Source organism: Schistocerca nitens, chromosome 6 (assembly GCF_023898315.1).
Source record: "Schistocerca nitens isolate TAMUIC-IGC-003100 chromosome 6, iqSchNite1.1, whole genome shotgun sequence".
Lineage (NCBI taxonomy): Eukaryota > Metazoa > Arthropoda > Insecta > Orthoptera > Acrididae > Schistocerca > Schistocerca nitens.
The window spans coordinates 37554689-37581662 of NC_064619.1; the positions used below are offsets into that span (position 1 = coordinate 37554689).

The window sequence follows — 26974 nt, forward strand, 5'->3', positions numbered from 1 at the left end:
CCCTAAGGTAAGTCTTTCCGCTCCCGGGATTGGAATGACTCCTTACCCTCTCCCTTAAAACCCACATCCTTTCGTCTTTCCCTCTCCTTCCCCTCTTTCCTGATGAGGCAACAGTTTGTTGCGAAAGCTTGAATTTTGTGTGTATGTTTGTGTTTGTTTGTGTGTCTGTCGACCTGCCAGCACTTTCATTTGGTAAGTCACATCATCTTTGTGTATATATATATATATATATATATATATATATATATAACAGAGGGAAACATTCCACGTGAAAAAAATATACAGATTTATTGATGACATTTTCATGATCTGGACTCACAGTGAAGAAGAACTCCAGAATTTCCTCTCCAACCTCAACTCCTTTGGTTCCATCAGATTCACCTGGTCCTACCCTAAATCCCATGCCACTTTCCTTGACGTTGATCTCCACCTGTCCAACGGCCAGCTTCACACGTCCGTCCACATCAAACCCACCAACAAGCAACAGTACCTCCATTATGACAGCTGCCACCCATTCCACATCAAACGGTCCCTTCCCTACAGCCTAGGTCTTCGTGGCAAACGAATCTGCTCCAGTCCGGAATCCTTGAACCATTACACCAACAACCTGAAAACAGCTTTCGCATCCCGTAACTACCCTCCCGACCTGGTGCAGAAGCAAATAACCAGAGCCACTTCCTCATCTCCTCAAACCCGGAACCTTCCACAGAAGAAACCCAAAAGTGCCCCACTTGTGACAGGATACTTTCCGGGACTGGATCAGATTCTGAATGTGGCTCTCCAGCAGGGATACGACTTCCTCAAATCCTGCCCTGAAATGAGATCCATCCTTCATGAAATCCTCCCCACTCCACCTAGAGTGTCTTTCCGCCATCCACCTAACCTTCGTAACCTCTTAGTTCATCCCTATGAAATCCCCAAACCACCTTCCCTACCCTCTGGCTCCTACCTTTGTAACCGCCCCCGGTGTAAAACCTGTCCCATGCACCCTCCCACCACCACTTACTCCAGTCCTGTAAGCCGGAAGGTGTACACGATCAAAGGCAGAGCCACGTGTGAAAGCACCCACGTGATTTACCAACTGACCTGCCTACACTGTGAAGCCTTCTATGTGGGAATGACCAGCAACAAACTGTCCATTCGCATGAATGGACACAGGCAGACAGTGTTTGTTGGTAATGAGGATCACCCTGTGGCTAAACATGCCTTGGTGCACGGCCAGCACATCTTGGCACAGTGTTACACCGTCCGGGTTATCTGGATACTTCCCACTAACACCAACCTGTCAGAACTCCGGAGGTGGGAACTTGCCCTTCAGCATATCCTCTCTTCTCGCTATCCGCCAGGCCTCAATCTCCGCTAATCTCCAATTTCTATTTGCCGCCGCTCGTACCTCACCTGTCTTTCAACATCACCTTTGCCTCTGTACTTCCGCCTCGACTGACATCTCTGCCCAAACTCTTTGCCTTTACAAATGTCTGCTTGTGTCTGTGTATATGCGGATGGATATGTGTGTGTGTGCAAGTGTATACCTGTCCTTTTTTCCCCCTAAGGTAAGTCTTTCCGCTCCTGGGATTGGAATGACTCCTTACCCTCTCCCTTAAAACCCACTTCCTTTCATCTTTCCCTCTCCTTCCCTCTTTCCTGACGAAGCAACCGTTTGTTGCGAAAGCTAGAATTTTGTGTGTATGTTTGTGTGTCTATCGACCTGCCAGCGCTTTTGTTTGGTAAGTCTCATCACTATATATATATATATATATATATATATATATATATATATATATATATAACAGAGGGAAACATTCCACGTGGAAAAAATATATCTAAAAAGAAAGATGATGAGACTTACCAAACAAAAGCGCTGGCAGGTCGATAGACACACAAAAAAACACAAATATACACACAAAATTCTAGCTTTCGCAACCAACGGTTGCTTCGCCAGGAAAGAGGGAAGGAGAGGGAAAGATGAAAGGATGTGGGTTTTAAGGGAGAGGGTAAGGAGTCATTCCAATCCCGGGAGCGGAAAGACTTACCTTAGGGGGAAAAAAGGACAGGTATACACTCGCGCACACACACATATGAATGGATGGATATGTGTGTGTGTGCGAGTGTATACCTGTCCTTTTTTCCCCCTAAGGTAAGTCTTTCCGCTCCCGGGATTGGAATGACTCCTTACCCTCTCCCTTAAAACCCACATCCTTTCATCTTTCCCTCTCCTTCCCTCTTTCCTGACGAAGCAACCGTTGGTTGCGAAAGCTAGAATTTTGTGTGTATATTTGTGTTTTTTTGTGTGTCTATCGACCTGCCAGCGCTTTTGTTTGGTAAGTCTCATCATCTTTCTTTTTATATATATATATATATATATATATATATATATATATATATATATATATATATGGCTGAGGGTCTGCGTCAGCTTTCAGACAACACCACATACAAAGTTTGCCAAGGTAACCCCATTCCTGATGTCCATGTCCAGGCGGAGCTTCAAGGAATCCTCAGAACCTTAGGCCCCCTACAGCCTACAGAAATTCCTGGAAGGTTTGGAGAGGGTGATTTTGAGGAAGGTAACCCCATTCCCGATGTCCAGGCGGAGCTTCAAGGAATCCTCCTTTGTCTTTAAATATGTCTGCTTGTGTCTGTATATGTGTGGATGGATATGTGCGTGTGTGCGAGTGTATACCTGTCCTTTTTTCCCCCTAAGGTAGGTCTTTCCGCTCCCGGGATTCGAATGACTCCTTACCCTCTCCCTTAAAACCCACATCCTTTCGTCTTTCCCTCTCCTTCCCCTCTTTCCTGATGAGGCAACAGTTTGTTGCGAAAGCTTGAATTTTGTGTGTGTGTTTGTGTTTGTTTGTGTGTCTATCGACCTGCCAGCACTTTCGTTCGGTAAGTCACATCATCTTTGTTTTTACATATATTTTTCCCACGTGGAATGTTTTCCTCTATTATATATATATATATATATATATATATATATATATATATATATATATATATATATATATAAAAAGAAAGATGATGAGACTTACCAAACAAAAGCGCTGGCAGGTCGATAGACACACAAACAAACACAAATATACACACAAAATTCAAGCTTTCGCAACAAACTGTTGCCTCATCAGGAAAGAGGGAAGGAGAGGGAAAGACGAAAGGATGTGGGTTTTAAGGGAGAGGGTAAGGAGTCATTCCAATCCCGGGAGCGGAAAGACTTACCTTAGGGGGAAAAAAGGACAGGTATACACTCGCACACACACACATATCCATCCATTTGCACGTGGAATGTTTCCCTCTATTTTATATATATATATATATATATATATATATATATATATATATATATATATATATATTCCCACGTGGAATTTTTCCCAACAAAGATGCTTTAACATACAATACAAGAAAGCACTGGTATGTTGATAGACACAATAAAATAAAAAAAACGCACAAACACACACACAAATATTCAAGCTTTCGCAACCCATGGTTGCTTCATCAGGAAAGAGGGAAGGAGAGGGAAAGACGAAAGGATGTGTGTTTTAAGGGAGAGGGTAAGGAGTCATTCCAATTCTGGGAGCGGAAAGACTTACCTTTAGGGGGGAAAAGGGACAGGTATACACTTGCACACACACACATCCATCCTCACATATACAGACACAGGTAGACATATGTACAATATGTCTGCCTGTGTCTGTATATGTGCGGATGGATGTGTGTGTGAGCAAGTGTATACCTGTCCCTTTGTTTTAGCCGACAGTGTACTGATTTCGAAGTTGTGACATTTTCTATTGTGAATTTTATATCTTTATTTGGCTATAAAATGTTTTATGTGATGTAACAGTAATAATTTGACAGTCAAACTTCCTTTCATCATGGTGATTAGTTAGATACAATACAGCACTCCCACCACTATTAGTAAAATGTTACTGACCAAGTAAACAAATGTATTGTGCCACTGTTGGTGACTCAATTAAATTCAGGCAGTAAGCTGTTGCTTGATAGCAAAAATGTGGCACAAAAAATACTGCCTGATAGTGGTGTTAGGTGTGCAGTAGATGACCTCAGATGTGCTTCCTACATTCCCAGTTGACTGGGGATAGACTCAGAACAGCAGTCACTTCAGGCTACTGTATTATCTATCAGGTCAACTGTGACATACAACTTAAACTTGCCATAGTAAAAACATTCAAATCACTTGTTCCATCACTCCACATCAAGTTGAGCACTGAGTAGGACATGCCAGACAACAACAGTGAGAAATGATTCTCACCTTCTTTGAATAAGTTGAGCCCAGTTAATATTGGATCAAGAGACAGCAAGCATTCACTATTCTGCTCAAAAACTCCTATTGAATGAATATGTCCCAGCAGTAAAATTGTAGTTAATGTGGCAGAATTTTCTAGTCTGTAAAGGCTGTCTTTTCATTTAGTGTTCATCCCTGCAGTTGGTTTGCAGCAGAGCACCATTCGTCTCTTCTGTCTGCCTTCCTCTTCATTTATACATATATGTTACATCCAGCATCATTCATGATCTGTTGTATGTATGATATCCTTGGTCGCCCCCGCCAATTCCTTCCCTCAATAGCTCCTTCTGCTATTGTTCAAATAGTGTTGTTGTATCATAGGATGTGCCGTACAAGTTTGTCTCTTCTTGTTTGGATGTGCCTCCACAGAAATCTGGTTTCCTGTACTCTTCTAAGCACCTCTTCATTTGTTACTTTGTCTCTCCAGCTGATCTTCATCATCCTTCTATAGCACATCATCTCCAGTGCCTCTAGCTGTCTTCTCTCTTCTCTTCCAATTGTCCAAGTTTCACATCAATATAGGGCCACACTCCAAACGAAACCTTTCATGATACGTTTCCTTATTTTCCGACTGATGTTGTTGCTGATGAGTAAGCTCCTCCCCTGATTAAATGCAATTTTGGCCTTTTGTATTCTACTCGCAATTTCTTTCCGGCTTCTACCATCCCTTGTGATTTTGCTTCCCAGTTAAGTAAATTCCTCTATCACTTCCAGCTCCTCTCTTCCAATTCTCATACTCAGAGGTTCATATTCTGCTCCTGTGCTGCATACCATCACTTTAGTCTTTTCCTTGTTTATTCTCATTCCACACTGATTGCATAGAATTTTTTCTGTTGTTCCAAGGCCTTCTTCTAGATATTCTTTTGTCTCCATGACTATAGCAATATCATCTGCATAACATAGCGTGTCTCTCTTCTGCCCGTTCATTTTGATACCCACCTCAGTAGTTTCTTGAACTTGGTCTATAGCTTCCCGGATATAAGCATTGAATATAAGAGGAGAGAGAGCACCTCCTTGTCTTACCCCTTTTCTAATATTTGCTTCTTGTTCCTGGTGACAGTTCCAAATCACTGCCACCTCATTCTTACAGAAACTGAGTATCACACGGATGTCTTTGTACTTTATTCCGCTTTTCCGCAGCACTCTGAACATTTATTGCCCAATAATGTTATCAAATGCCTTTTCCATGTCTACAAAACCAATATAAGTTGGTTTATTTTTCTGTAATTGCTTTTTGATCACGAGTCTCAGTGCTAGAATTGCCTCTCTTGTTCCCAATCCCCTTCTGAAACCAAACCAAACTTCACTTAGCATATCTTCCACCTTCTCTCCAATTATCTTCAGAACTATTTTTATGAGAATTTTTGATGCATGTGATATTAGGCTTAGAGTTCAGTACTGTTCACATTTTGTAGCTGCTGCCTTCTTTGGTATAGGAACAATGATACATTTCTGGAAGTCTATTGGTGTCTCTCCTGTGTTATAGATGGACCTAATAAGTTTAAGCAGCATCATTTTCATGCTGCCACCAGAATTCTTTATTAGTTCTGCAGGGATGTCATCAATACCCGTTGCTTTGTTGCCCGTAGTTCTTTTAGTGCTCTGTCAAATTCTTCTAAAAACTAAAGGCTGTCAAAAGTGCTAAAATAGTTCAGTTTTCATACACATTGTTGGTCCCAGTTCTGTGATTGTGTGCAAAGCCACTTACTTTGTGATGGTTCTTCAGCATCGTGTTAGGTGAATCAACTCTAGCAGGCACTATACCCGTTCACCGCTCATCATCATCATCTATCATTTTTTGTTGACAGAACATCAGATGCCATTGTTTGAAATGAAACATTTATTTGAAAACTGCAAAAGTATACAAAATCATCAGCAAATAAGCAGCACCACTTATTACACCAACTGAAATCTAAAGAAACTATACTGGCATGTGACAAACAACTTTCAAAGTTTATTAACACATATATCTATAAGAACATTGAGAACACTGACACTTTCAGACTCTCCTTCAATGTTTTATGTATGTGATGAAGCAGACACAATACCAACAAGTTCTTTCATTGTCTACAACTTTGTAAATGGTAACCCTTTTGTCAAAATGTCTGCTGCCTGTCTGTTGGTTGGTGTGTAATCCACTCTAACATACTTCTCTTTAACTAAATGGCAAATGTAATGATACTCTATGTACACTCCTGGAAATGGAAAAAAGAACACATTGACACCGGTGTGTCAGACCCACCATACTTGCTCCGGACACTGCGAGAGGGCTGTACAAGCAATGATCACACGCACGGCACAGCGGACACACCAGGAACCGCGGTGTTGGCCGTCGAATGGCGCTAGCTGCGCAGCATTTGTGCACCGCCGCCGTCGGTGTCAGCCAGTTTGCCGTGGCATACGGAGCTCCATCGCAGTCTTTAACACTGGTAGCATGCAGCGACAGCGTGGACGTGAACCGTATGTGCAGTTGACGGACTTTGAGCGAGGGCGTATAGTGGGCATGCGGGAGGCCGGGTGGACGTACCGCCGAATTGCTCAACACGTGGGGCGTGAGGTCTCCACAGTACATCGATGTTGTCGCCAGTGGTCGGCGGAAGGTGCACGTGCCCGTCGACCTGGGACCGGACCGCAGTGACGCACGGATGCACGCCAAGACCGTAGGATCGTACGCAGTGCCGTAGGGGACCGCACCGCCACTTCCCAGCAAATTAGGGACACTGTTGCTCCTGGGGTATCGGCGAGGACCATTCGCAACCGTCTCCATGAAGCTGGGCTACGGTCCCGCACACCGTTAGGCCGTCTTCCGCTCACGCCCCAACATCGTGCAGCCCGCCTCCAGTGGTGTCGCGACAGGCGTGAATGGAGGGACGAATGGAGACGTGTCGTCTTCAGCGATGAGAGTCGCTTCTGCCTTGGTGCCAATGATGGTCGTATGCGTGTTTGGCGCCGTGCAGGTGAGCGCCACAATCAGAACTGCATACGACCGAGGCACACAGGGCCAACACCCGGCATCATGGTGTGGGGAGCGATCTCCTACACTGGCCGTACACCACTGGTGATCGTCGAGGGGACACTGAATAGTGCACGGTACATCCAAACCGTCATCGAACCCATCGTTCTACCATTCCTAGACCGGCAAGGGAACTTGCTGTTCCAACAGGACAATGCACGTCCGCATGTATCCCGTGCCACCCAACGTGCTCTAGAAGGTGTAAGTCAACTACCCTGGCCAGCAAGATCTCCGGATCTGTCCCCCATTGAGCATGTTTGGGACTGGATGAAGCGTCGTCTCACGCGGTCTGCACGTCCAGCACGAACGCTGGTCCAACTGAGGCGCCAAGTGGAAATGGCATGGCAAGCCGTTCCACAGGACTACATCCAGCATCTCTACGATCATCTCCATGGGAGAATAGCAGCCTGCATTGCTGCGAAAGGTGGATATACACTGTACTAGTGCCGACATTGTGCATGCTCTGTTGCCTGTGTCTATGTGCCTGTGGTTCTGTCAGTGTGATCATGTGATGTATCTGACCCCAGGAATGTGTCAATAAAGTTTCCCCTTCCTGGGACAATGAATTCACGGTGTTCTTATTTCAATTTCCAGGAGTGTATTTTGATCATTCATGAAATCCTGATCCATTAATAAATGTGGCATCACTTTGGTAGCAAACTTGACTTACAGTCCTACATTCTGCATTCATTAAAGAAAGAACAGCACACCACTGCAATTTATGTTTCCACACAATTGGCCTTCCATGGAACTTCAGTACGACCCCTCTTGTTGATTGTCTTGCGCTTTTGTGCCCACCATGATCAGCTTCACTGTAAGCTTCTTCATTCTTCTCAAACTTAATGCCATACGAAACTATTGATCTAAGATACAGGCATATTCATTTGAACAATTCAAAATGTGCCTGTGCTGTTGAGTCCTGAGCTCACGATGCAACTTTAGCAGCATATTGTAAATCTTGTCTTATGCATTGTGTTAAATACATCAAACTTCCTGCATTTCTTGGTGTAGTTCAGTATTATTAAAAGAGTGTGACTCACATGGTATATAACCTGGTTCAGTGGGTAAAGATAATGGTTTTACATCCATCATATCATATTTTCTAAAATTGTCTTCACATATCCTGACTGATTTACTTGAATACAGGTGTCAAATTTAGTGATTTGTGTACCCAAGAAGTAATCAACCTTTTCTACAGTGATCTGAAAACGTTTACCCAACTGTTCAATTGACTTAGTTGTTGCATCAATAGAGGGCATAGTCAATCCACCATCACCATAAAAGAGCAGCACTATGGTTTCACCATAGAACATACATGGATCTGAACAGCTCTTCCATAAATTACATTCTGTAAGAAATTTAACATTCGTACCAGCATTTTGGTGGCCGAGATAGACACGAAGCCCATGCCTACTACAGTAGTACAAGTTTATATGCCAACTAGCTCTGCAGATGATGAAGAAATTGATGAAATGTATGATGAGATAAAAGAAATAATTCAGATAGTGAAGGGAGACGAAAATTTAATAGTCATGGGTGACTGGAATTCGACAGTAGGAAAAGGGAGAGAAGGAAACATAGTAGGTGAATATGGGTAGGGGGTAAGAGATGAAAGAGGAAGCCGTCTGGTAGAATTTTGCACAGAGCATAACTTAATCATAGCTAACACTTGGTTCAAGAATCATAAGAGAAGGTTGTATACATGGAAGAATCCTGGAGATACTGGAAGGTATCAGATAGATTATATAATGGTAAGACAGAGATTTAGGAACCCGGTTTTAAATTGTAAGACATTTCCAGGGGCAGATGTGGGGACTCTGACCACAATCTATTGGTTATAACTGCAAAAAGGTGGGAATTTAAGGAGATGGGACCTGGATAAACTGACTAAACCAGAGGTTGTACTGAGTTTCAGGGAGAGCATAAGGGAACAATTGACAGGAATGGGGGAAAGAAATACAGTAGAAGAAGAATGGGTAGCTCTGAGGGATGAACTAGTGAAGGCAGCAGATGATCAAGTAGGTAAAAAGACGAGGGCTAGTAGAAATCCTTGGGTAACAGAAGAGATATTGAATTTAATTGATGAAAGGAGAAAATATAAAAATGCAGTAAATGAAGCAGGCAAAAAGGAAAACAAACATCTCAAAAATGAGATCGACAGGAAGTGCAAAATGGCTAAGCAGGGATGGCTAGAGGACAAATGTAAGGATGTAGAGGCTTATCTCACTAGGGGTAAGATAGATACTGCCCACAGGAAAATTAGAGAGACCTTTGGAGAAAAGAGAGCCATTTGTATGAATATCAAGAGCTCAGATGGAAACCCAGTTCTAAGCAAAGAGGGGAAAGCAGAAAGGTGGAAGGAATCTATAGAGGGTCTATACAAGGGCGATGTACTTGAGGACAACATTATGGAAATGGAAGAGGATGTACATGAAGATGAAATGGGAGATACGATACTGCATGAAGAGTTTGACAGAGCACTGAAAGACCTGAGTTGAAACAAGGCCCCGGGAGTAGAAAACATTCCATTAGAACTACTGGCAGCCTTGGGAGGAGAGCCAGTCCTGACAATACTCTACCATCTGGTGAGCAAGATGTATGAGACAGGTGAAATACCCTCAGACTTCAAGAAGAATATAATAATTCCAATCCCAAAGAAAGCAGGTCTTGACAGATGTGAAAATTATCAGTTTAATAAGTCACAGCTGCAAAATACTAACGTGAATTCTTTACAGACGAATGGAAAAACTGGTAGAAGCCGACCTCAGGGAAGATCAGTTTGCATTCCATAGAAATGTTGGAACATGTGAGGCAACACTGACCTTACGACTTATCTTAGAAGAGAGATTTAGGAAAGGCAAACCTACATTTCTAACATTTGTAGACTTAGAGAAAGCTTTTGACAATGTTGACTGGAATACTCTCTTTCAAATTCTAAAGGTGGCAGGGGTAAAATACAGGGAGCGAAAGGCTATTTACAATTTGTACAGAAACCAGATGGCAGTTATAAGAGTCAAGGGGCATGAAAGGGAAGCAGTGTTTGGGAAGGGAGTGAGACAGGGTTGTAGCCTCTCCCCGATGTTATTCAATCTGTATATTGAGCAAGCAGTAAAGGAAACAAAAGAAAAGTTCGGAGTAGGTATTGAAATCCATGGAGAAGAAATAAAAACTTTGAGGTTCGCTGATGACATTGTAATTCTGTCAGAGACAGCAAAGGGCTTGGAAGAGCAGTTGAACGGAATGGACATATAAAATGGAGACTGACAATGGCAAGGAAAGCGTTTCTAAAGAAGAGAAATTTGTTAACATCGAGTATAGATTTAAGTGTCAGGAAGTCGTTTCTGAAAGTATTTGTATGGAGTGTAGCTATGTATGGAAGTGAAACATGGACGATAAATAGTTTGAACAAAAAGAGAATACTGAAGACCACAACAATAGCAACCAGCATTTTGAGGCTTGATTTAGACCACACAGATTCCAGTAATTTACATAGTGTCCTGTACCATTTTCAAAGCCTTCTGGTTGATACTTGTATACTTCCTTCTTCAAGACATCATCGAGAAATGCTGTCCTTACATCAAATTGCCTCATACACCAATCATGAGGGATTGCAATATTCAAAAGGGCTCTCCTCATCTCAGATCTTGCAACAGAACTAAATGTGTCAGCATAAACTATTCCAAAACATTGAGTATATCCTTTTGTCACCAATTAAACCTTATACTGAACCACTTCATAATTTGAATTTATTTTGTAGCAACGACCCATCAATTTTCAATTACCTTGTTTGTTTTGTTTTTTAAAACTATTTATTATCATGTTTTATTTTATCTTTTTTTCATTTCTTTCTTTCTCCATTACTTCCTTCCAGTCTTGAGAATTTTTGGACTGCACACCATTGATGGGCTGAGCCTCCACAGTAACATGATGGTTACTTCAAATTTTGCTTAAATTTTGACCTCTTTTGCCTTCATTTCTTGCTTCCTAGTTTGTCTCAACTTGTTCTTCATTGTCATACAAATGGTTACTAAATCTTTCTTTCATCACTTGTTGCTACATCAAGGATGCAGCCAAGGCAGATGCCCCCCAAGTCATGTAAATGAAATTGCACGCAACCTAGTTGCCATATATTGAAAGTGAAAAATATTTTGATTCCAGTCATGTGACATGCTGTTGAGTCAGCAAGGCCATAGATCAATTTAAGCTGTTGATATATACATAGCACAATCAGCTATCACCTATTCGCATTTAAGTGAAGATCAACTATTGTAAATTGTTGGCCTTATTTGAGCATAGATGTTGTTTTGATAATTAATTCAGTTCTTATTTGCAGTTGAATTTTATGTAATTTTTAATTGTGGATAAGTTTGTAACCACAAAGAAGAGGAGAATCAATTTTGCTTTTTCCACTAGCATTATGGTAAGTTAAAGATACGTATGTACTACTAAATAGCCTAATTACCTATCTATAGCAGTTTAATATTAGAACTGGAGTCATTTGGAAACGGATTGATATTTGTGGTTCCAATATTTCAGTATTTCAGAAGACGTTGGAGCTGTAAACATCATTACATTAAACTAAGTGCATAAAAGTACACTTGGATTTTCCTGTGTCACCCAAAAACCATGTTGATCAACAAAAATATTGCCCAAATTATGATTGTTGCATTTCTTTAAACAATTTGCTCAAAATTATCTCATTAGGAACCCAAACAGCAAAATATCACCCAATTTGGTCACACAGGGGGTAGTCATTTGTGAAAACCAGATCCAGTATAAAATGATGGGGAAGCATTTGTGGAGAGTGAAAAGGATGTAGTTTGTTTCTAACAAATTTTCCAGGGGGTTTGCTTGAATTCATCTGAGCCTACTGCACCCTGCATCCCCTGCCCCTCTTTTTCATCCAGATTATCTTCAAACTGATTATCTTCAAACTGTAATATTTTTAAGTTGCAGACACCATGAGATAAAAAATACATTTTTCATTGTTTTTGTAACAATACTTATTTTGATTTGGGGAATAGTTATTTCTTTCTCGGGCAGACAGTATTAAATTTTAATGTTGGTTTGCATAGGATTTTGACAGTAGGCATAGTTCAGTGATTTTATAATTCAAGGCAGCTAGCTATCATCATTTTATACTATGTATCTGTGCATAAAGATGACTCATGTGGAACAGTGATATATCTTCTGGTTTTACTATAAGAACAATGCTCTACTTTGAAATGTCTCATTTACCCTTGGAACAGTGAATCCAACCCTCACAACCCTAATGGATTGTAAATAAATGTCATACAAACAACAACTTACTATATAAACATATTATCATAGATATTAACTCATTTATGGTGTTGCTATAATTTAAGTCTCTTTATAATCAATGCATGAATCAATGTTAAGATTCCAAAACTGTAGCTTATAGTATTTTTGTGATCTATTTTGTTTTATAAGTAAATAGTCCACCACTGTAGTCAAGTGGTCAATGTGACATTCTCTCAATGTAAAGGGCCCATGTTCAATTCCTGGTACTGCATAGGAATTTCTCTTGGTGGGAGGACTGGACGAGGATCCACTCATCCTTGTGATGCCAATTGAGGAGCTATGAGACTGAGAGATAATGCCTCCAAGGTTGGAATGTCGACATCAGAAAGAAGTACTTAAGGGAGCTGAACATTTTAATGAAATGAAAGATACCTTAATAAAATTTGAGATTGATGCACTGAAAGAATTCTGAGTTGGTGCCAGATAAGTCATAAATTTAAATACAAGATTGTAGTAGGAAAAAGATAGCTTTTGTCAAAAGAGATTTGAGCCCATTTAACTTTATAAGTTGTTCAGTCCAATGTTAAGATTCTTCTGTTCTGTAATATTCAACCTCATGTAGAATTTTGATTCATTTGGCAATAAAGCGAAGTTGTCATATATTTAATTCTGCATTTGGGAATATTACACACACACACACTGTTGAAAATACATGTTACACTTTTTTAAGAAAAGCTTTTCTTTCTTAATTTTATAGACCAAATGCTTTTTGTATGAAGGCCACCGGAAAGCAAATTATGCACATAAAATTAAAAAAAAAAGTAAAAATGTTTTCAGAGTAGATGAAAAACATGAGCCTTTTTAAGGCCCTCCTTAACAATTGAAACCCCCCCCCCCCTCTCCTCCCTTTGATAAAATCTTAGCGTCGTAGCTATGGCCTTGGCTCCATTGGCTATCCTCTTCGAAATCAACATTTTAAAATTCATTCCCTGTACATTTTCACCTGCTTCTGAGATATCAACATCCCTTTTAGTCTCTTGGGTAAGTGGTTTCTGTAATTGTTTGCAGTCGAATTTTACATCTCCGCATACAAACACACATCTTTCTTTCTTTCTTCCCCCTCCCCCCACCCCCCTCCCCAAGGAAAATAAGCGCAGTATCCCCAGTTGTCATAACCACGCATGCATCCTTTTGAAGATGTAGATTTCTTCAAAAATATTTCAATTGGAGTTTAACCTTCAATTTTTGTGGGATCAGTTTGATGCGAAGTGTATGTTGCACCCAAAACAGCCCTACCCCATAATGCTTTTGGTAGTAGTCAGCAGAACAGAGCCAAGAATGTTCCATCTCATAAAGCATTCTATTTTCCCAGTCAGCAACTCCATTCTGCTGAGGAGTATATGGTGCAGCAATCAAATGTTCCACTCCAGTTGAGTCACCAGACTTATGTACATCTTTATTACAGAACCCTTGCCACCGTCTGCATGTAATTCATTCACTGTAACATCAGCCTGAGTCTTTATTATTTTAATCAACAGTGATAATTTTCCTTTACTTTCGTCTTTACAGTACGAAAAATATTTTACTCAAAAACTGGAAAAAACATCTGCATAAACTAACTGTCCAGGTTTGATAGGTTTATATACTCTTTCAACAAATACCAGGTGATGATGTTTACCATAGACACATCCCTCACAAAAGCTACTATCATTCTTTGGCTCTGTATTATGATCCTTCAAAAACTGTTGCACATTGTGTTTATTTTTGGTGACCCATTTTCTCATGTCATCTCTGTGAAGCGTCATCAGTTTCAGTAACAGCAAAAGACTTTTCTTGATAAACAACCTTCACAGCTAAACAATAAAGTTCATTTTTATTACTGGATGTAGCAACAGGTGGAATATTGTTTTTGAAAAATACCTATGATACGCCATCATTTTTTATTATTTGATTTATTCCTTTTTGTGCAGCTTTCTTAACAGAAAATAAGTTACAGGATCCATCAGGGCAAAACCAAAAATCTTCAAAATATTGTTCTGTCAATTTGAGTCCATTGACTACGTGTACGTCAATTTAACTGATGTAAAATGCTTCAATTTGCATACAATTCTTGACACTGTCCATCTTCTTTGGAGTTTCAAATAGTTCATATGTAGTGTACCGATCCTGATGAATTGTTATGTGATGTGTCACGCCACTGTCATGTACCACTCATCACAACCAGTGAATTTATGTCTACAGAAAAATTGTTGCATCCCACCATTAAAACTTTCTTTGTTTCTAAAGTATGTGTATGACTACAAGTTCCTAAATTTTCAACTGATGTTACACTACCTGATAATATAGCACAATCTTCTGTTTTTTCTGTGCTAATACATTAATTTGATTGATGACCATTTTTCTTACATTTAAAACAAACCTTAATGTATCTGCTTCAGATGAAGTTTTTTAGTGCCTTTGTTGCTGTTTGAAACAGTTGCTGTAGCAATACTTCCATCATCATGATCTGTTATTCTCAGTTCCTAATTTAAACACTGATTTTGTAACTTATTCCATGTCTTTTCTTCAGCAGGCAAATTGTGCCATGTATTATAAATGAATCGAACACCTTGGGAAAAGATTGCATAATCATGCACAGGAGTCACTAATGTCAGTTGGCATCTCTAACAATGAAAGTTGATCTGATACTGTATCAAACTCTGCTAAATGGTCTTGTATACCACCACAATGTTATGAAATTTGTGTTGAAGCAGATCAATGTTTTCAGCCGACTGAAAATCATAAATTTTATATAGCTTATCCCAAACCACTTTAGTCCGCAGCTCGTGGTTGTACGGTAGCATTCTCGCTTCCCGCGCCCTGGTTCCCGGGTTCGATTCCCGGCGGGGTCAGGGATTTTCTCTGCCTCGTGATGACTGGGTGTTGTGTGATTTCCTTAGGTTTGTTAGGCTTAAGTAGTTCTAAGTTCTAGGGGACTGATGACCATAGATGTTAAGTCCCATAGTGCTCAGAGCCATTTTTGAACGAAATCACTTTAACAGTATTGCTCTCCCCAACATGAAGTAAAGGTTTGGTGTCAAGTGATAGAATTAGCTATTTCCATGCCTTTCTATTAGCCTTGGTTCATTTAGCAGGATCAGTTTAGTAATAATTTCCACTTTCTTCTGGCTTAATCAGCACACCTTTCTCAATGTCAAAGATTTCATCACACTCTAAAATAGTTATCATTATTGTTCTCCAAGCACTCAGTTTTCTTCACCAGTGGGTTTTTCAATTTTCTGTCTTTTGTCAGCCATTGTCTCACTTTTTAGACCTGTGTAATAGAAAATTATCATTGAAATTGGCTAAAATTGTCACAAATCATGAGAACTTTATCAACCACACTCTGCTATCATGTTGACAAAACATCAAATGCCAGTTTTTGAAATGAAACATTTATTTGAAAACCACAAAAGTACAACAGCATCATTGAATAACCAACACCACTCATTACTCTAACTAAACCCCAAAGACACTGTAATGAAATGTGATAAGACAGTTTTCAAAGATACTAATACTTTGATTATTTTGAAAGCAAGTTTGGAAAGAAGTGGAAATGTCAAATTTTACATTTGCATTAAGAATTAAAGATATAAATTAATGTCCCCCAGGTACCTTTTGTACTGCAAAATCAGCTGTATTCAGTATAATGTGTGAAATACAGTAGTAGAACTATGAGCCATTGCTACACAGCTATGAGCAGATAAAACACTCCACTCTGAAATTAGTCTTTGATAAAATAGGGTGGATTTGAAGGTGCTGTCAGGCAAATGGCACCTGTGACTACCCTCGAGATTAACACCTGTCCGATCGTAATCACACCAAATGACACAAACAGTGAACACTCATAATTTCAGCTGGAGTGTCAGAGTGCAGTCTTGCATGGCTGTGGCTGTGGCTGTGGCTGCCAGCAGCCCCTCCAGTAGCTGACATCACATCCTACTACTTCATGTCTCATTCTATTCTCGCTGGCTACACTTTGACCAATTGCACAGGTGGCTTCTGCGACATCATTCCACTATTCTGCTCCTCTAATCTTTTTGTTTAACAAATTAATTCCATATGTGGTCTATATTTACAGAAATTTAGCATGTTCATTCTTCATGTGAGCTTGTCTTTATCATCATAGCAACTTTTATTTAACAGAAGTATAAGTATCAATGGGAATACAGAAATTTGCACTTAATAATATTTCAAATAAAGGAAAGGCAACCCCTCACCTCTAACTGCCTAATTTGTGTCACATAGAAACATTCAACAGCAAACTATTTATACCAGCTTTCAAACTGTTGCTCATTCTCTGGTAGAAGTACACACACACACACACACACACACACACACACACACACACACACACACACACACGTCCTGGACCACAGCGAGACTCATGTTTTCCCAAAATGTTTGTACTAGGACATGTATTTCTTTACTCCTGTTCTCAGCACATAACAGATTTGAATATGTCCCTTTTTGTTTCTCTTAAGCAAAACTGCACGATATTAAGCAAATAAAATTTAATACAGTGTCATAGCAGAAATGTTATTTGCATTATCGAGTGCTACTTTGTACTGCTGCTTTTTCTTCAGTATCTGGCTCACAGTGAAAGGTTCTGTTAAATATAGACAGCAACCCATCTGTAATTTGACAATTACTTTACTTTGATTCATTGGTCATTTCCTGAAGCAACTTTTCCTCTTCCTTCTTCATTTTAACCCCTTAAATAGACTGTGCAAAGGTGACATACGACTTGATGGATTTGCCTTTTTATCCTCCCAAAATTTCTCCAGGAATTTACTACGTTTGTACTTCCATCCTTCTGACTATTTCTTGCCAGTCTTCTTTTTAAGCGTCTCCACCAATATGTACAACTTTTTGAGCATTCCAAAGGGTGACGTCTTATTACAATGTCTTCTGTGGTGTTCATATCATGTAAATCTTCCTTGGTTTCTTCCAATCAGCCAATTCTTTATCTTCTCTGAAGTAATAATATCGAGTAATCTTTTGGTGGTTCTTTGTTATTGACCATTCTGTAAATATGATCATAAAATTTCAAGTATCTTGTGTTAGAGATCAAGTGTTCTCCTTTTCATCCAGATTTCATTTTCTTGCCTAAGCCCATATATTTTCCCAGTAATTTTTGCTTCTGTTTTTCAATTTCTGCATCTTTATAGTATCTTCCAATACCTACTGCTCATTATGTTGCAATTTTGTCGTGTATGATTTTAATTTTTTGTTATAATGGGTTCACATGCTACTGAGAGCCTTTGGAAGTTAAATGTCATTTTCTGTATTTGGACTACTGCGTATCCCTAATGGAAATAGGATATCTACAAGATATTTGAAGGATATCCTTATAAAATTTGAAAGAACGATATGTTGGTGAGACTTTCAGAGGGGGCACTAAACAATACAAGGAAAAAAATATTGTAGAATATGAATGGGTAGCTTTTAGAGATGGAAAAGTGAAGGCAGCAGAGTATCAAATGGTAAAAAGATGAGGCCTAGTAGAAAGCCTTGGATACCGCAAGAGATACTGAATTTAACTGATGAAAGGAGAAAATATAAAAATGAAGCAGTTTAAGGGAATACAAATGTCTGGAAAATGAGAAAATATAAAAATGAAGTAGTTTAAGGGAATACAAATGTCTGGAAAATGAGATTGACAGGAAGTGCAAAACTGCTTATCGCCAAAGGCTAGAGGACAAACATAAGGATTGAGAGGCGTATCTCACGAGGGGGCGAGATAGATGCCACCTGCAGGAAACTTAAGAGGTCTTCTTTGGAGAAGAGAAATAGCTCTATGAATATAAAGAGCTCAGAGGTAAAAGCCGTAGTAAGGAAAGAAGGGAAAGCTGAAAGGTGGAAGAAGTATGGAGAGGGCCACACAAGGGAGATGAACTTTAAGGCATTGTATAAATGGAAGAGGACATAGATGAAGATGAGATGGGAGACATGTTACTGCCAGAAGAATTTGACAGAGCACTGAATGATCTATGTCGAAAGAAGGCCCTGGGAGTCCGCTACATTCCATCAGAACTACTGATAGCCTTGGGAGAGACAGTCATGACAAAACTCTTCCATCTGGTGTGGAAAATGTATGAGACAGGTGAAATACCCTCACACATCCATAAGCATGAAATAACTCCAATTTCAAAGAAAGCAGGTGCTTACAGGTGTGAATATTACCAAACTGTCAGTTTAATAAGTCTTGAGTGCAAAGTACTAACACAAATTACTTACAGAAGAATGGAAAAACTGATAGATGCTGACCTCAGGAAAGATCAGTGTGTTTTCCAGAGAAATGAGGCAATAGTGCCTTATGTCTTATCTTAAGACATGTATTAAGGAAAGACAAACCTACTTCTATAGCGTTTGTAGACTTAGAGAAGGTGTTTGACAATGTTGATGAAATACTCTCTTGAAATTATGTAAGTAGCAGGAGTAAAATACAGAGAGCAAAAGGCTATTTACAATTTGTACAGAAACTAGTTGGCCATTATAAGAGTTGAGGGGCATGAAAGAGAATCAGTGGTTGAGAACGAGTGAGACTGGGTTGTAGCCTATCCCAGGCATTATTGTTTGGATATTGAGAAAGCAGTAAATGAAACCAAAGAAAAATTTGGATTAGGAATTAAAGTTCAGCGAGGAGAAATAAAAATGTTGAGGTTTGCCAATATCATTGTAATTCTGTCAAAGACAGCAAAGGACTGGGAAGATCAGTTGAATGGAATGGAAAGTGGCTTGAACAAAGATACTGGAATCTAGTTGAATTAACTCAGGTGATGTTGAGGGAATTAGATTAGGAAATGAGGCACTAAGAGTTATAGATGTGTTTTGCTGTTTGGGTTGGGTAGCAAAGTAACCGATGATGGCTGAACTAGAGAGGATAAAAATGTGTTCCTGAAGAAGAGAAATTTGGTAACATCGAATCTAGATTTAAGTGGTAGTAAGTGTTTTCTGAATGTATTTGTCTGGAGTGAAACCCTGTATGGAAGTGTAACACAGTTCAGACAAAAACAGAATACAGGCTTTTGAAATGTGTTGCTACAGAAAAATACTGAAGATTTGATGCATAGATCATGTAACTAATGAGGAGGTTCTGAACAGAAATGGAGAGAAAAGAAATCTGTGGCACAGTTTTGCTAAAAGAAGGGGATTAGTTGATGGGACACATTCTGAGACACCAAGGATACACTGATTTAGTATTGGAAGGAAATGTGTGTGATATATATATATATATATATATATATATATATATATATATAGAGAGAGAGAGAGAGAGAGAGAGAGAGAGAGAGAGAGAGAGAGAGAGAGAGAGAGAGAGAGAGGGAGGGAGGGAGAGAGAGAGAGAGAGAGAGAGAGAGAGTTCAGGTGAAGACAACAACAACAACAACAACAACAACAAATTGTTCAATATCCCATTTTCAGTGAAACTTTTCTTCTGTTCTGATGCTGATTTGCCATGTAATGAGCTTTCAAGTAAGATATCTGGTGGCCTGTTTTTGGCACCATCTTGTGTAGTTTTTCTATCACATATTTAGTTTCTTCTTTAGTCTTAGTGATAACTGGTAAATTGTCAGTGAAGTTTAAGTATTTAATATTGATTTTTTTTTTATCTGGAACTCATACACCTTTGATTTTTCCCCCTTTCTCTTATGGCTTTGTCTGGAACTAAGGTAAAAATCAGTGGAGAAAGGCTGTCTCCTTCATGAACATCTGTGCACATCTCATAAGGCTGAAAGATTTCATGAAATGATTTTGCTTTTAATGTTGTATCGTAAGAGCATGACAGATTAGTTCTCTTAGAATCCTGTGCATTATGAGCTTTTCAAGTGTGATGAAAACATTTTGTCTGTGGAGAGAATCGTAGGCCTTTTTGAAGTCCGCCAAGGGGAGGGATAGTTGGGCTGGTTTATCAATAAAACCATTATATTTCCTGCAGGTCACTTATCTGTTCTGCACATGAGCAACCTCTCCTGGATCCTGCTTGGTAATCACTACAAAGATCTCAATCTGTTTTTTCAAGTGGTTTAAGATTGCTTTAGAAAGAATTTGATGTACGGACAATAAAAGAGTATACCTTTCTTCTGCAGTAGGTGTATCAGTGCACATTTTCAATTCTGTGGAATCACTTCAGTTCGTCAGCAGTAATGCCATCTTTTCCAGCAGCTTTATTGTTTTAAATTTATTTTATGATACCTTTTGTTTGCATTATTGTCAGTGGTTTTGTATCCAGAACTGGGAAAGGCTTATGTCAGAAGGCAATTTTCCTTTTAACGGTTCACAATTGGGTAAGCTTGGAAGAAGTCAGCCAGTTTTGTGCAGTTCCCTTTAGTGTTCATCTTTAATGTTTTCTCAATACTAACATAGTTCGGTGCCTATTAAAGAGAGAGGTTCTCCTAGAATATATTATAAAATAAATTATCAATTCATATTTTTGAGGAGATCTTATTCTTTACGCATAAAGGCTTTGTATAAAAAGCAATGAGTCACATTTTTATCTAATACAATTGTGCATACCATTATAATTATGCCAGAAGGATTCAGTGGAGAGGAAGGTCACATTTAAAACACACTTAGTGCCATTACCCTACAACTTTCTGTGTGTTACATGTTGTACTTTTGGTGTACACATCTACAGTCTTGATATAAGTTTAAAAATGAAATGTTATATTGAAAAGCACTACACCATTAAATTCTGAGTGGGACTCAGAATATCAGCTATGGAAACATTGGTGATGATCCAGCAAGTATTCAGCAGTGGGAGCCTATCTAAATCTGTTGTTTTGAGATGGAACAAGTGCTTCGAAGATGCTCAAGAGAGTGTGGAAGACAGTCCCCCTGTAGGTCTCCTGCCTTGAGGACACTGTGCAATATGTGCATGTGTCAAACTCGGACTGACAGCTAAGTGTTCAAATTTTGATTAAAACAACAGTCTAGATCACAATGAAATATTTTTACTATTATTGGTTTCGTCTTTTGTTAAAGTCATCCTCATATTTTTAGGGCTCCTGTGGCTGGTGCTGGCCACCAGCACCAGCCATAGGGGCCCAAAAGTATCTGAGGATGGCTTTAACATAAGCCAAAACCGATAATAATAAACAAACATTATTGCAAGCTCACCTGTGGTTTTAGTCAAAGCTAGCACCAGATCGCTGCACTCCATAGAGTGTTGTCTAAATTTGTGAAGTGTTCAAATGATCACAAATGGTGTAGGAATTGGTAAAAAGATTCTGCACATGATAATTACCCAGATTTTGTAGATGAGAAAAATCTGCTGAACTCATCCCAAAAGTTTTGACTGATGGCCAAAGGTAAAACAATGTGCATATTTGCCAAGATCTTTTACAACACACTCAAATATACCACAGGTTTTTGTATAACGTGATAACTGCCAATGAAATGTGCATTTTTGAGTATGACCCCAAGACAAATGCTGAAGTGCCAAATGACAAAAGGGTTCGAATGAATGAGTCAGATGCCAAAGCTGTATTCATTATCTTTTTTGACACTATGGGCGTGGTCCTCCACGATTTGCACCTGAGGGACAGACCACATCGGTGGTGCTAAAAAGACGGAAGGGGATAGTCAGCCAATTGAGGCTGGGCGTCACTGCCAGCTGGAAGCTGCACCACAACAGTGCACTGAGCCACACCTGCTTTGTGGTCAGCAACAGCCTGGCCCAGAGCTACATCACAACAGTTTCCTAGCTCACCTACAGTTCCAGTGTGGCACCGGTGGACGTCCCCTGTTCTGAGTGGAAACAGCTTTCAAAGGACAGTGTCCTGAGGCTTACCTGTGGTCAAAGCACTTAGACATTCTGCTTGAAGGATTTTCATGAAAAGGAGATCCAGGGTGCTCCCAAGTGTGGAAAACTTGTTGGCAGAAATGTGTTGGTTCGCATGTGTCATTTATTGCCATCGACAGTGTGTCATCCCTCATTCCGTGTGATATTGTAGAGAGAGATTTTTTTCCCACTCTGGACAAGTGCACAGGGTCTGGTGGTAAGGAAAATTATATCTTTGCTGTTCAAATATAGCTAATGAACATTTTGTTTCACCAGTGGTATTTGAATCAGATTGAGCAACATCATACATGCGCACACTGTAACCTCTGCAACTGAGCCAGTACTCAAAATTTTGCAGTTATCATGAACATTAGTCTGTAATAATTAATTTTTCACAAAAGTGTGTTTAAATTCAGTCTACTTTTAAAAGCTCTTGAAATGCTATATTCCTTAGTACATAAAAAGCCAGCCATGTTTCTTGTTGACAGTGCATATCTTTGATATTTTCAGATACCAACCAGTTGTCTCATTGTTATTAATACTGCTGCTGTTTTTGCTGCCAATATTAATTTAATATTATTAGTTATTTGGTTTTGCTAAGTAAAATTTGAATTACAATCAGTTTTATGCTTCATGCTTCCAGCAAAACTAATAATTAAATGTGTAATACGTATTGGGAATTATACTTTATTTCCAGGGTGGTGTCTGTAATAATTTCTATCCCACTTTATGTATGTCTTAACAGCAAATTAACATTCAAATTATTATTTGCTTTAACTTTTGAAATGTTTGAGTAACTGTGACATTTTGTAACTATTTTGCTGCTTTGAAAAGGAATTAAGTATTAACCTGTGTTACACTTTTCTTTTATTGTCTCTGTAATGTGTGTTTCAGGCAAATTTTCCTTCTGTGAGTATAAACATTGTTTTCATGATTTTTTTCTCTAACATATTTTGGTACAGTCATGTTAAAAGTCTGCAATTTTCAAAACGAAATTATGATCACATGTTTATAACATTGTAAATAGATCGAGTTACTTTCTTGATATTAGAACTAAATGAGTTATTGTACTGTCATGACAGGAAGCAGTTCCAACAACGATTTGGAGTGACACTGGCATTTGTGGCAACTCGCAGTGGCTTGACTCGGTGGGATGATATTGTGGGGCCTCAAGATTCTTCACAACCGTAAGTCATGTTGTCAATCTTCTAGTGTGCTGTCAAGTTATTTGTAAACACCTCTTCAAAATTCTATCACACAGTATAAAAATATTTCTGGAGGTATCATTCAGGGTAACTAGTCCAAATGGTTGCTCAATAATTTACTACCTTATGTCACAGCGTCCATGAAATTATTATGTCTCCTTGCCTGCGTTAAAACAGGTGCAAATCATACAGCTTAATACAGAAGAAGTTTAATTGATTTATTCACAATGTTCCAAGCCCAAGTACCATAAAATAGAGCCCTCTGCAATGTCTAATGAAGTATGAAGTGTGTAAATGAAAAGATTTTGCTATTATAAATTGTCTGTCCATTACTTTATCTATCATCTGTGTTACTTCACTTGCATTATGAAGACACTAACTGTATTGTATATATCCTTAAAATAGCTTAACGAACATCTTCACTTGCAAAAAGGTACTAATGTTATAAAATCTGCTGGTCTGGAAAAAGAGCTATACTGTTGTCTTTTGTCGAAAGACATTTCTACAGATGTGAGTGAGTAAGGTGGTGCAATAGTAAATGGTCGACTCATGTTTGGCCGGATGGCAGTTTGATTTGCTGTCCTGTCGTTCAATGTATGACTCCCGTCATTTTCCTAAACTGCTTAAGGACAATGCAAGGATGTTTTGTTTGAAAAAGGACATTCCCAATGTCCTTCCTCATTTTTCCCCAATAGGAGCTATTGCTCCATCTTGTAGTCGACGTGACGTTAAACCCTCATCTTACTTTCTTCCTTCCAGATATGTTATGCAAAACAAATGTCTTGTGGAAGTTACAGAAACTGGACAAATACACTTAGAGGGAGGCAAGTTAATGTCACATTACTGTAGATATAACATAAGGCAGTTACACAGGGTACCAAGATGACATAGTGGAAGTAACTGAGAACTCAATGTACTTCAAGATTCATGACATCCCCAGCCTGTATAGTTCTAATGGAGGGCACTTGGAGTTTCTAATGTCCAGTTTTGGTTTGTACCTGACAGTAACAAATGCAGTAAGAAGAGAAGTAAATAACTTGACAGTGATTGAAAATCTATTTCTAAATCTAACTGTCTTTAATGAAATAGATAAGAGCTCTATAATAAAAGAGTTGTCTGACCATTTTGGTCAATGGCAGTAATTAATTATACACTTCAATTCAGTTTAGCTGAGAAGGGAAAACTACAGTTTCATAAAATCGTAAATATCACACAGACATTGTGAAGCCACAGGCTACGAGATTGTGTTCAGAATTATGTTTCAGTACTCAGTGGCATGTGCACTGTGACTTCCTGGCCATTGACAACTGTGTTCAACCAGGGCTAGAAGCCAGAACCTTCCCTTTTGAGGAGGCAGTTCTCTTGCAGACAGTCATCCAGGTGCAATTCATGACCCATTCTTGCAGATTCAATACTGCTAATACTTCTCTTCTACACAGAAGCTCTCCCGCCTACCTAGCAGAACCAGCTCCCTGGAAAGAAAGGATATCTCGAATAAAAGCCTTAGTAACATACTGTTGTTGTTGTGGTCTTCAGTCCTGAGACTGGTTTGATGCAGCTCTCCATGCTAATCTATCCTGTGCAAGCTCCTTCATCTCCCAGTACCTACTGCAACCTACATCCTTCTGAATCTGCTTAGTGTGTTCATCTCTTGGTCTCCCTCTACGATTTTTACCCTCCACACTGCCCTCCAATGCTAAATTTGTGATCCCTTGATGCCTCAGGACATGTCCTACCAGCGGATCCCTTCTTCTAGTCAAGTTGTGCCACAAACTTCTCTTCTCCCCAATCCTATTCAATACCTCCTCATTAGTTATGTGATCTACCCATCTAATCTTCAACATTCTTCTGTAGCACCACATTTCAAAAGCTTCTATTCTCTTCTTGTCCAAACTATTTATTGTCCATGTTTAACATCCATACATGGCTACATTCCATACAAATACTTTCAGAAACGACTTCCTGACACTTAAATCTATACTCGATGTTAACAAATTTCTTTTCTTCAGAAATGCTTTCCTTGCCATTGCCAGTCTACATTTTATATCCTCTCTACTTCGACCATCATCAGTTATTTTGCTCCCCAAATAGCAGAACTCCTTTACTACTTTAAGTGTCTCATTTCCTAATCTAATTCCCTCAGCATCACCCGACTTAATTCGACTACATTCCATTATCCTTGTTTTGCTTTTGTTGATGTTCATCTTATATCCTCCTTTCAAGACACTGTCCATTCTGTTCAACTACTCTTCCAAGTCCTTTGCTGTCTCTGACAGAATTACAATGTCATAGGCAAACCTCAAAGTTTTTATTTCTGCTCCCTGGACTTTAATACCTACTCCAAATTTTTCTTTTGTTTCCTTTACTGCTTGCTCAATACAGAGATTGAATAACATTGGGGAGAGGCTACAACCCTGTCTCACTCCCTTCCCAACCACTGCTTCCCTTTCATGCCCTTCGACTCTTATAACTGCCATCTGGTTTCTGTACAAATTGCAAATAGCCTTTCGCTCCCTGTATTTTACCCCTGCCACCTTTAGAATTTGAAAGAGAGTATTCCAGTCAACATTGTCAAAAGCTTTCTCTAAGTCTACAAATGCTAGAAACATAGGTTTACCTTTCTTTAATCTTCCTTCTAAGATAAGTCGTAAGGTCAGTATTGCCTCACGTGTTCCAACATTTCTACGGAATCCAAACTGATCTTCCCTGAGGTCGGCCTCTACCAGTTTTTCCATTCGTCTGTAAAGAATTCACGTTAGTATTTTGCAGCTGTGACTTATTAAACTGATAGTTCGGTAATTTTCACATCTGTCAACACCTGCTTTCTTTGGGATTGGAATTATTATATTCTTCTTGAAGTCTGAGGGAATTTCGCCTGTCTCGTACATCTTGCTCACCAGATGGTAGAGTTTTGTCAGGACTATTTTAAGACTGTATCTTTCTCTCTGTTCTGGAGAGTGTGCTGGAAAGTAGGATAGAAGTAGGGGCAGAATTTAAGTTTTGACAAAGAGTATTGATTAATGCTTCATTATCTGAGTCAGAAGGAACCGTGACCACAAAAGGCAAGGTTCTGGGTTTGAGTCCTGGTCCAGCACAGACAGTGTCAAAACAGCACACACTCTACTGTGGAGTGAAATATTCATTCTGAAAATTAGCAAGTGCACAACAAGCAATTCTCCAAAGTTTTAAACCATGTCATCAAAAAAGTGAAATCCAGAAAGTCTACGAAATTCCATCAACACAGCAAAGACATTTTGCATGATTATTAGTCATGAAACGAATAAGTTTGGTAATACAAATTATGGTCACTGCCCCGACAATAGTTGCGAGATAGATGATATTACATTCAAATCATTGGCTGTTAA

The 26974-nt window shown here is 39.3% G+C and overlaps 1 protein-coding gene across 3 annotated transcripts in view; it reads left to right on the plus strand.

The window, feature by feature from the left end:
• Window positions 1-26974, plus strand: part of LOC126262486 (voltage-dependent calcium channel subunit alpha-2/delta-3) — an 823568-nt gene that overhangs the window by 643205 nt on the left and 153389 nt on the right. For all 3 annotated transcript variants that reach the window (XM_049959148.1, XM_049959149.1, XM_049959150.1), the window contains one exon: window positions 23487-23591. In XM_049959148.1, the coding sequence (XP_049815105.1) occupies window positions 23487-23591 (105 nt within the window). The remainder of the gene's footprint in view (window positions 1-23486; window positions 23592-26974) is intronic.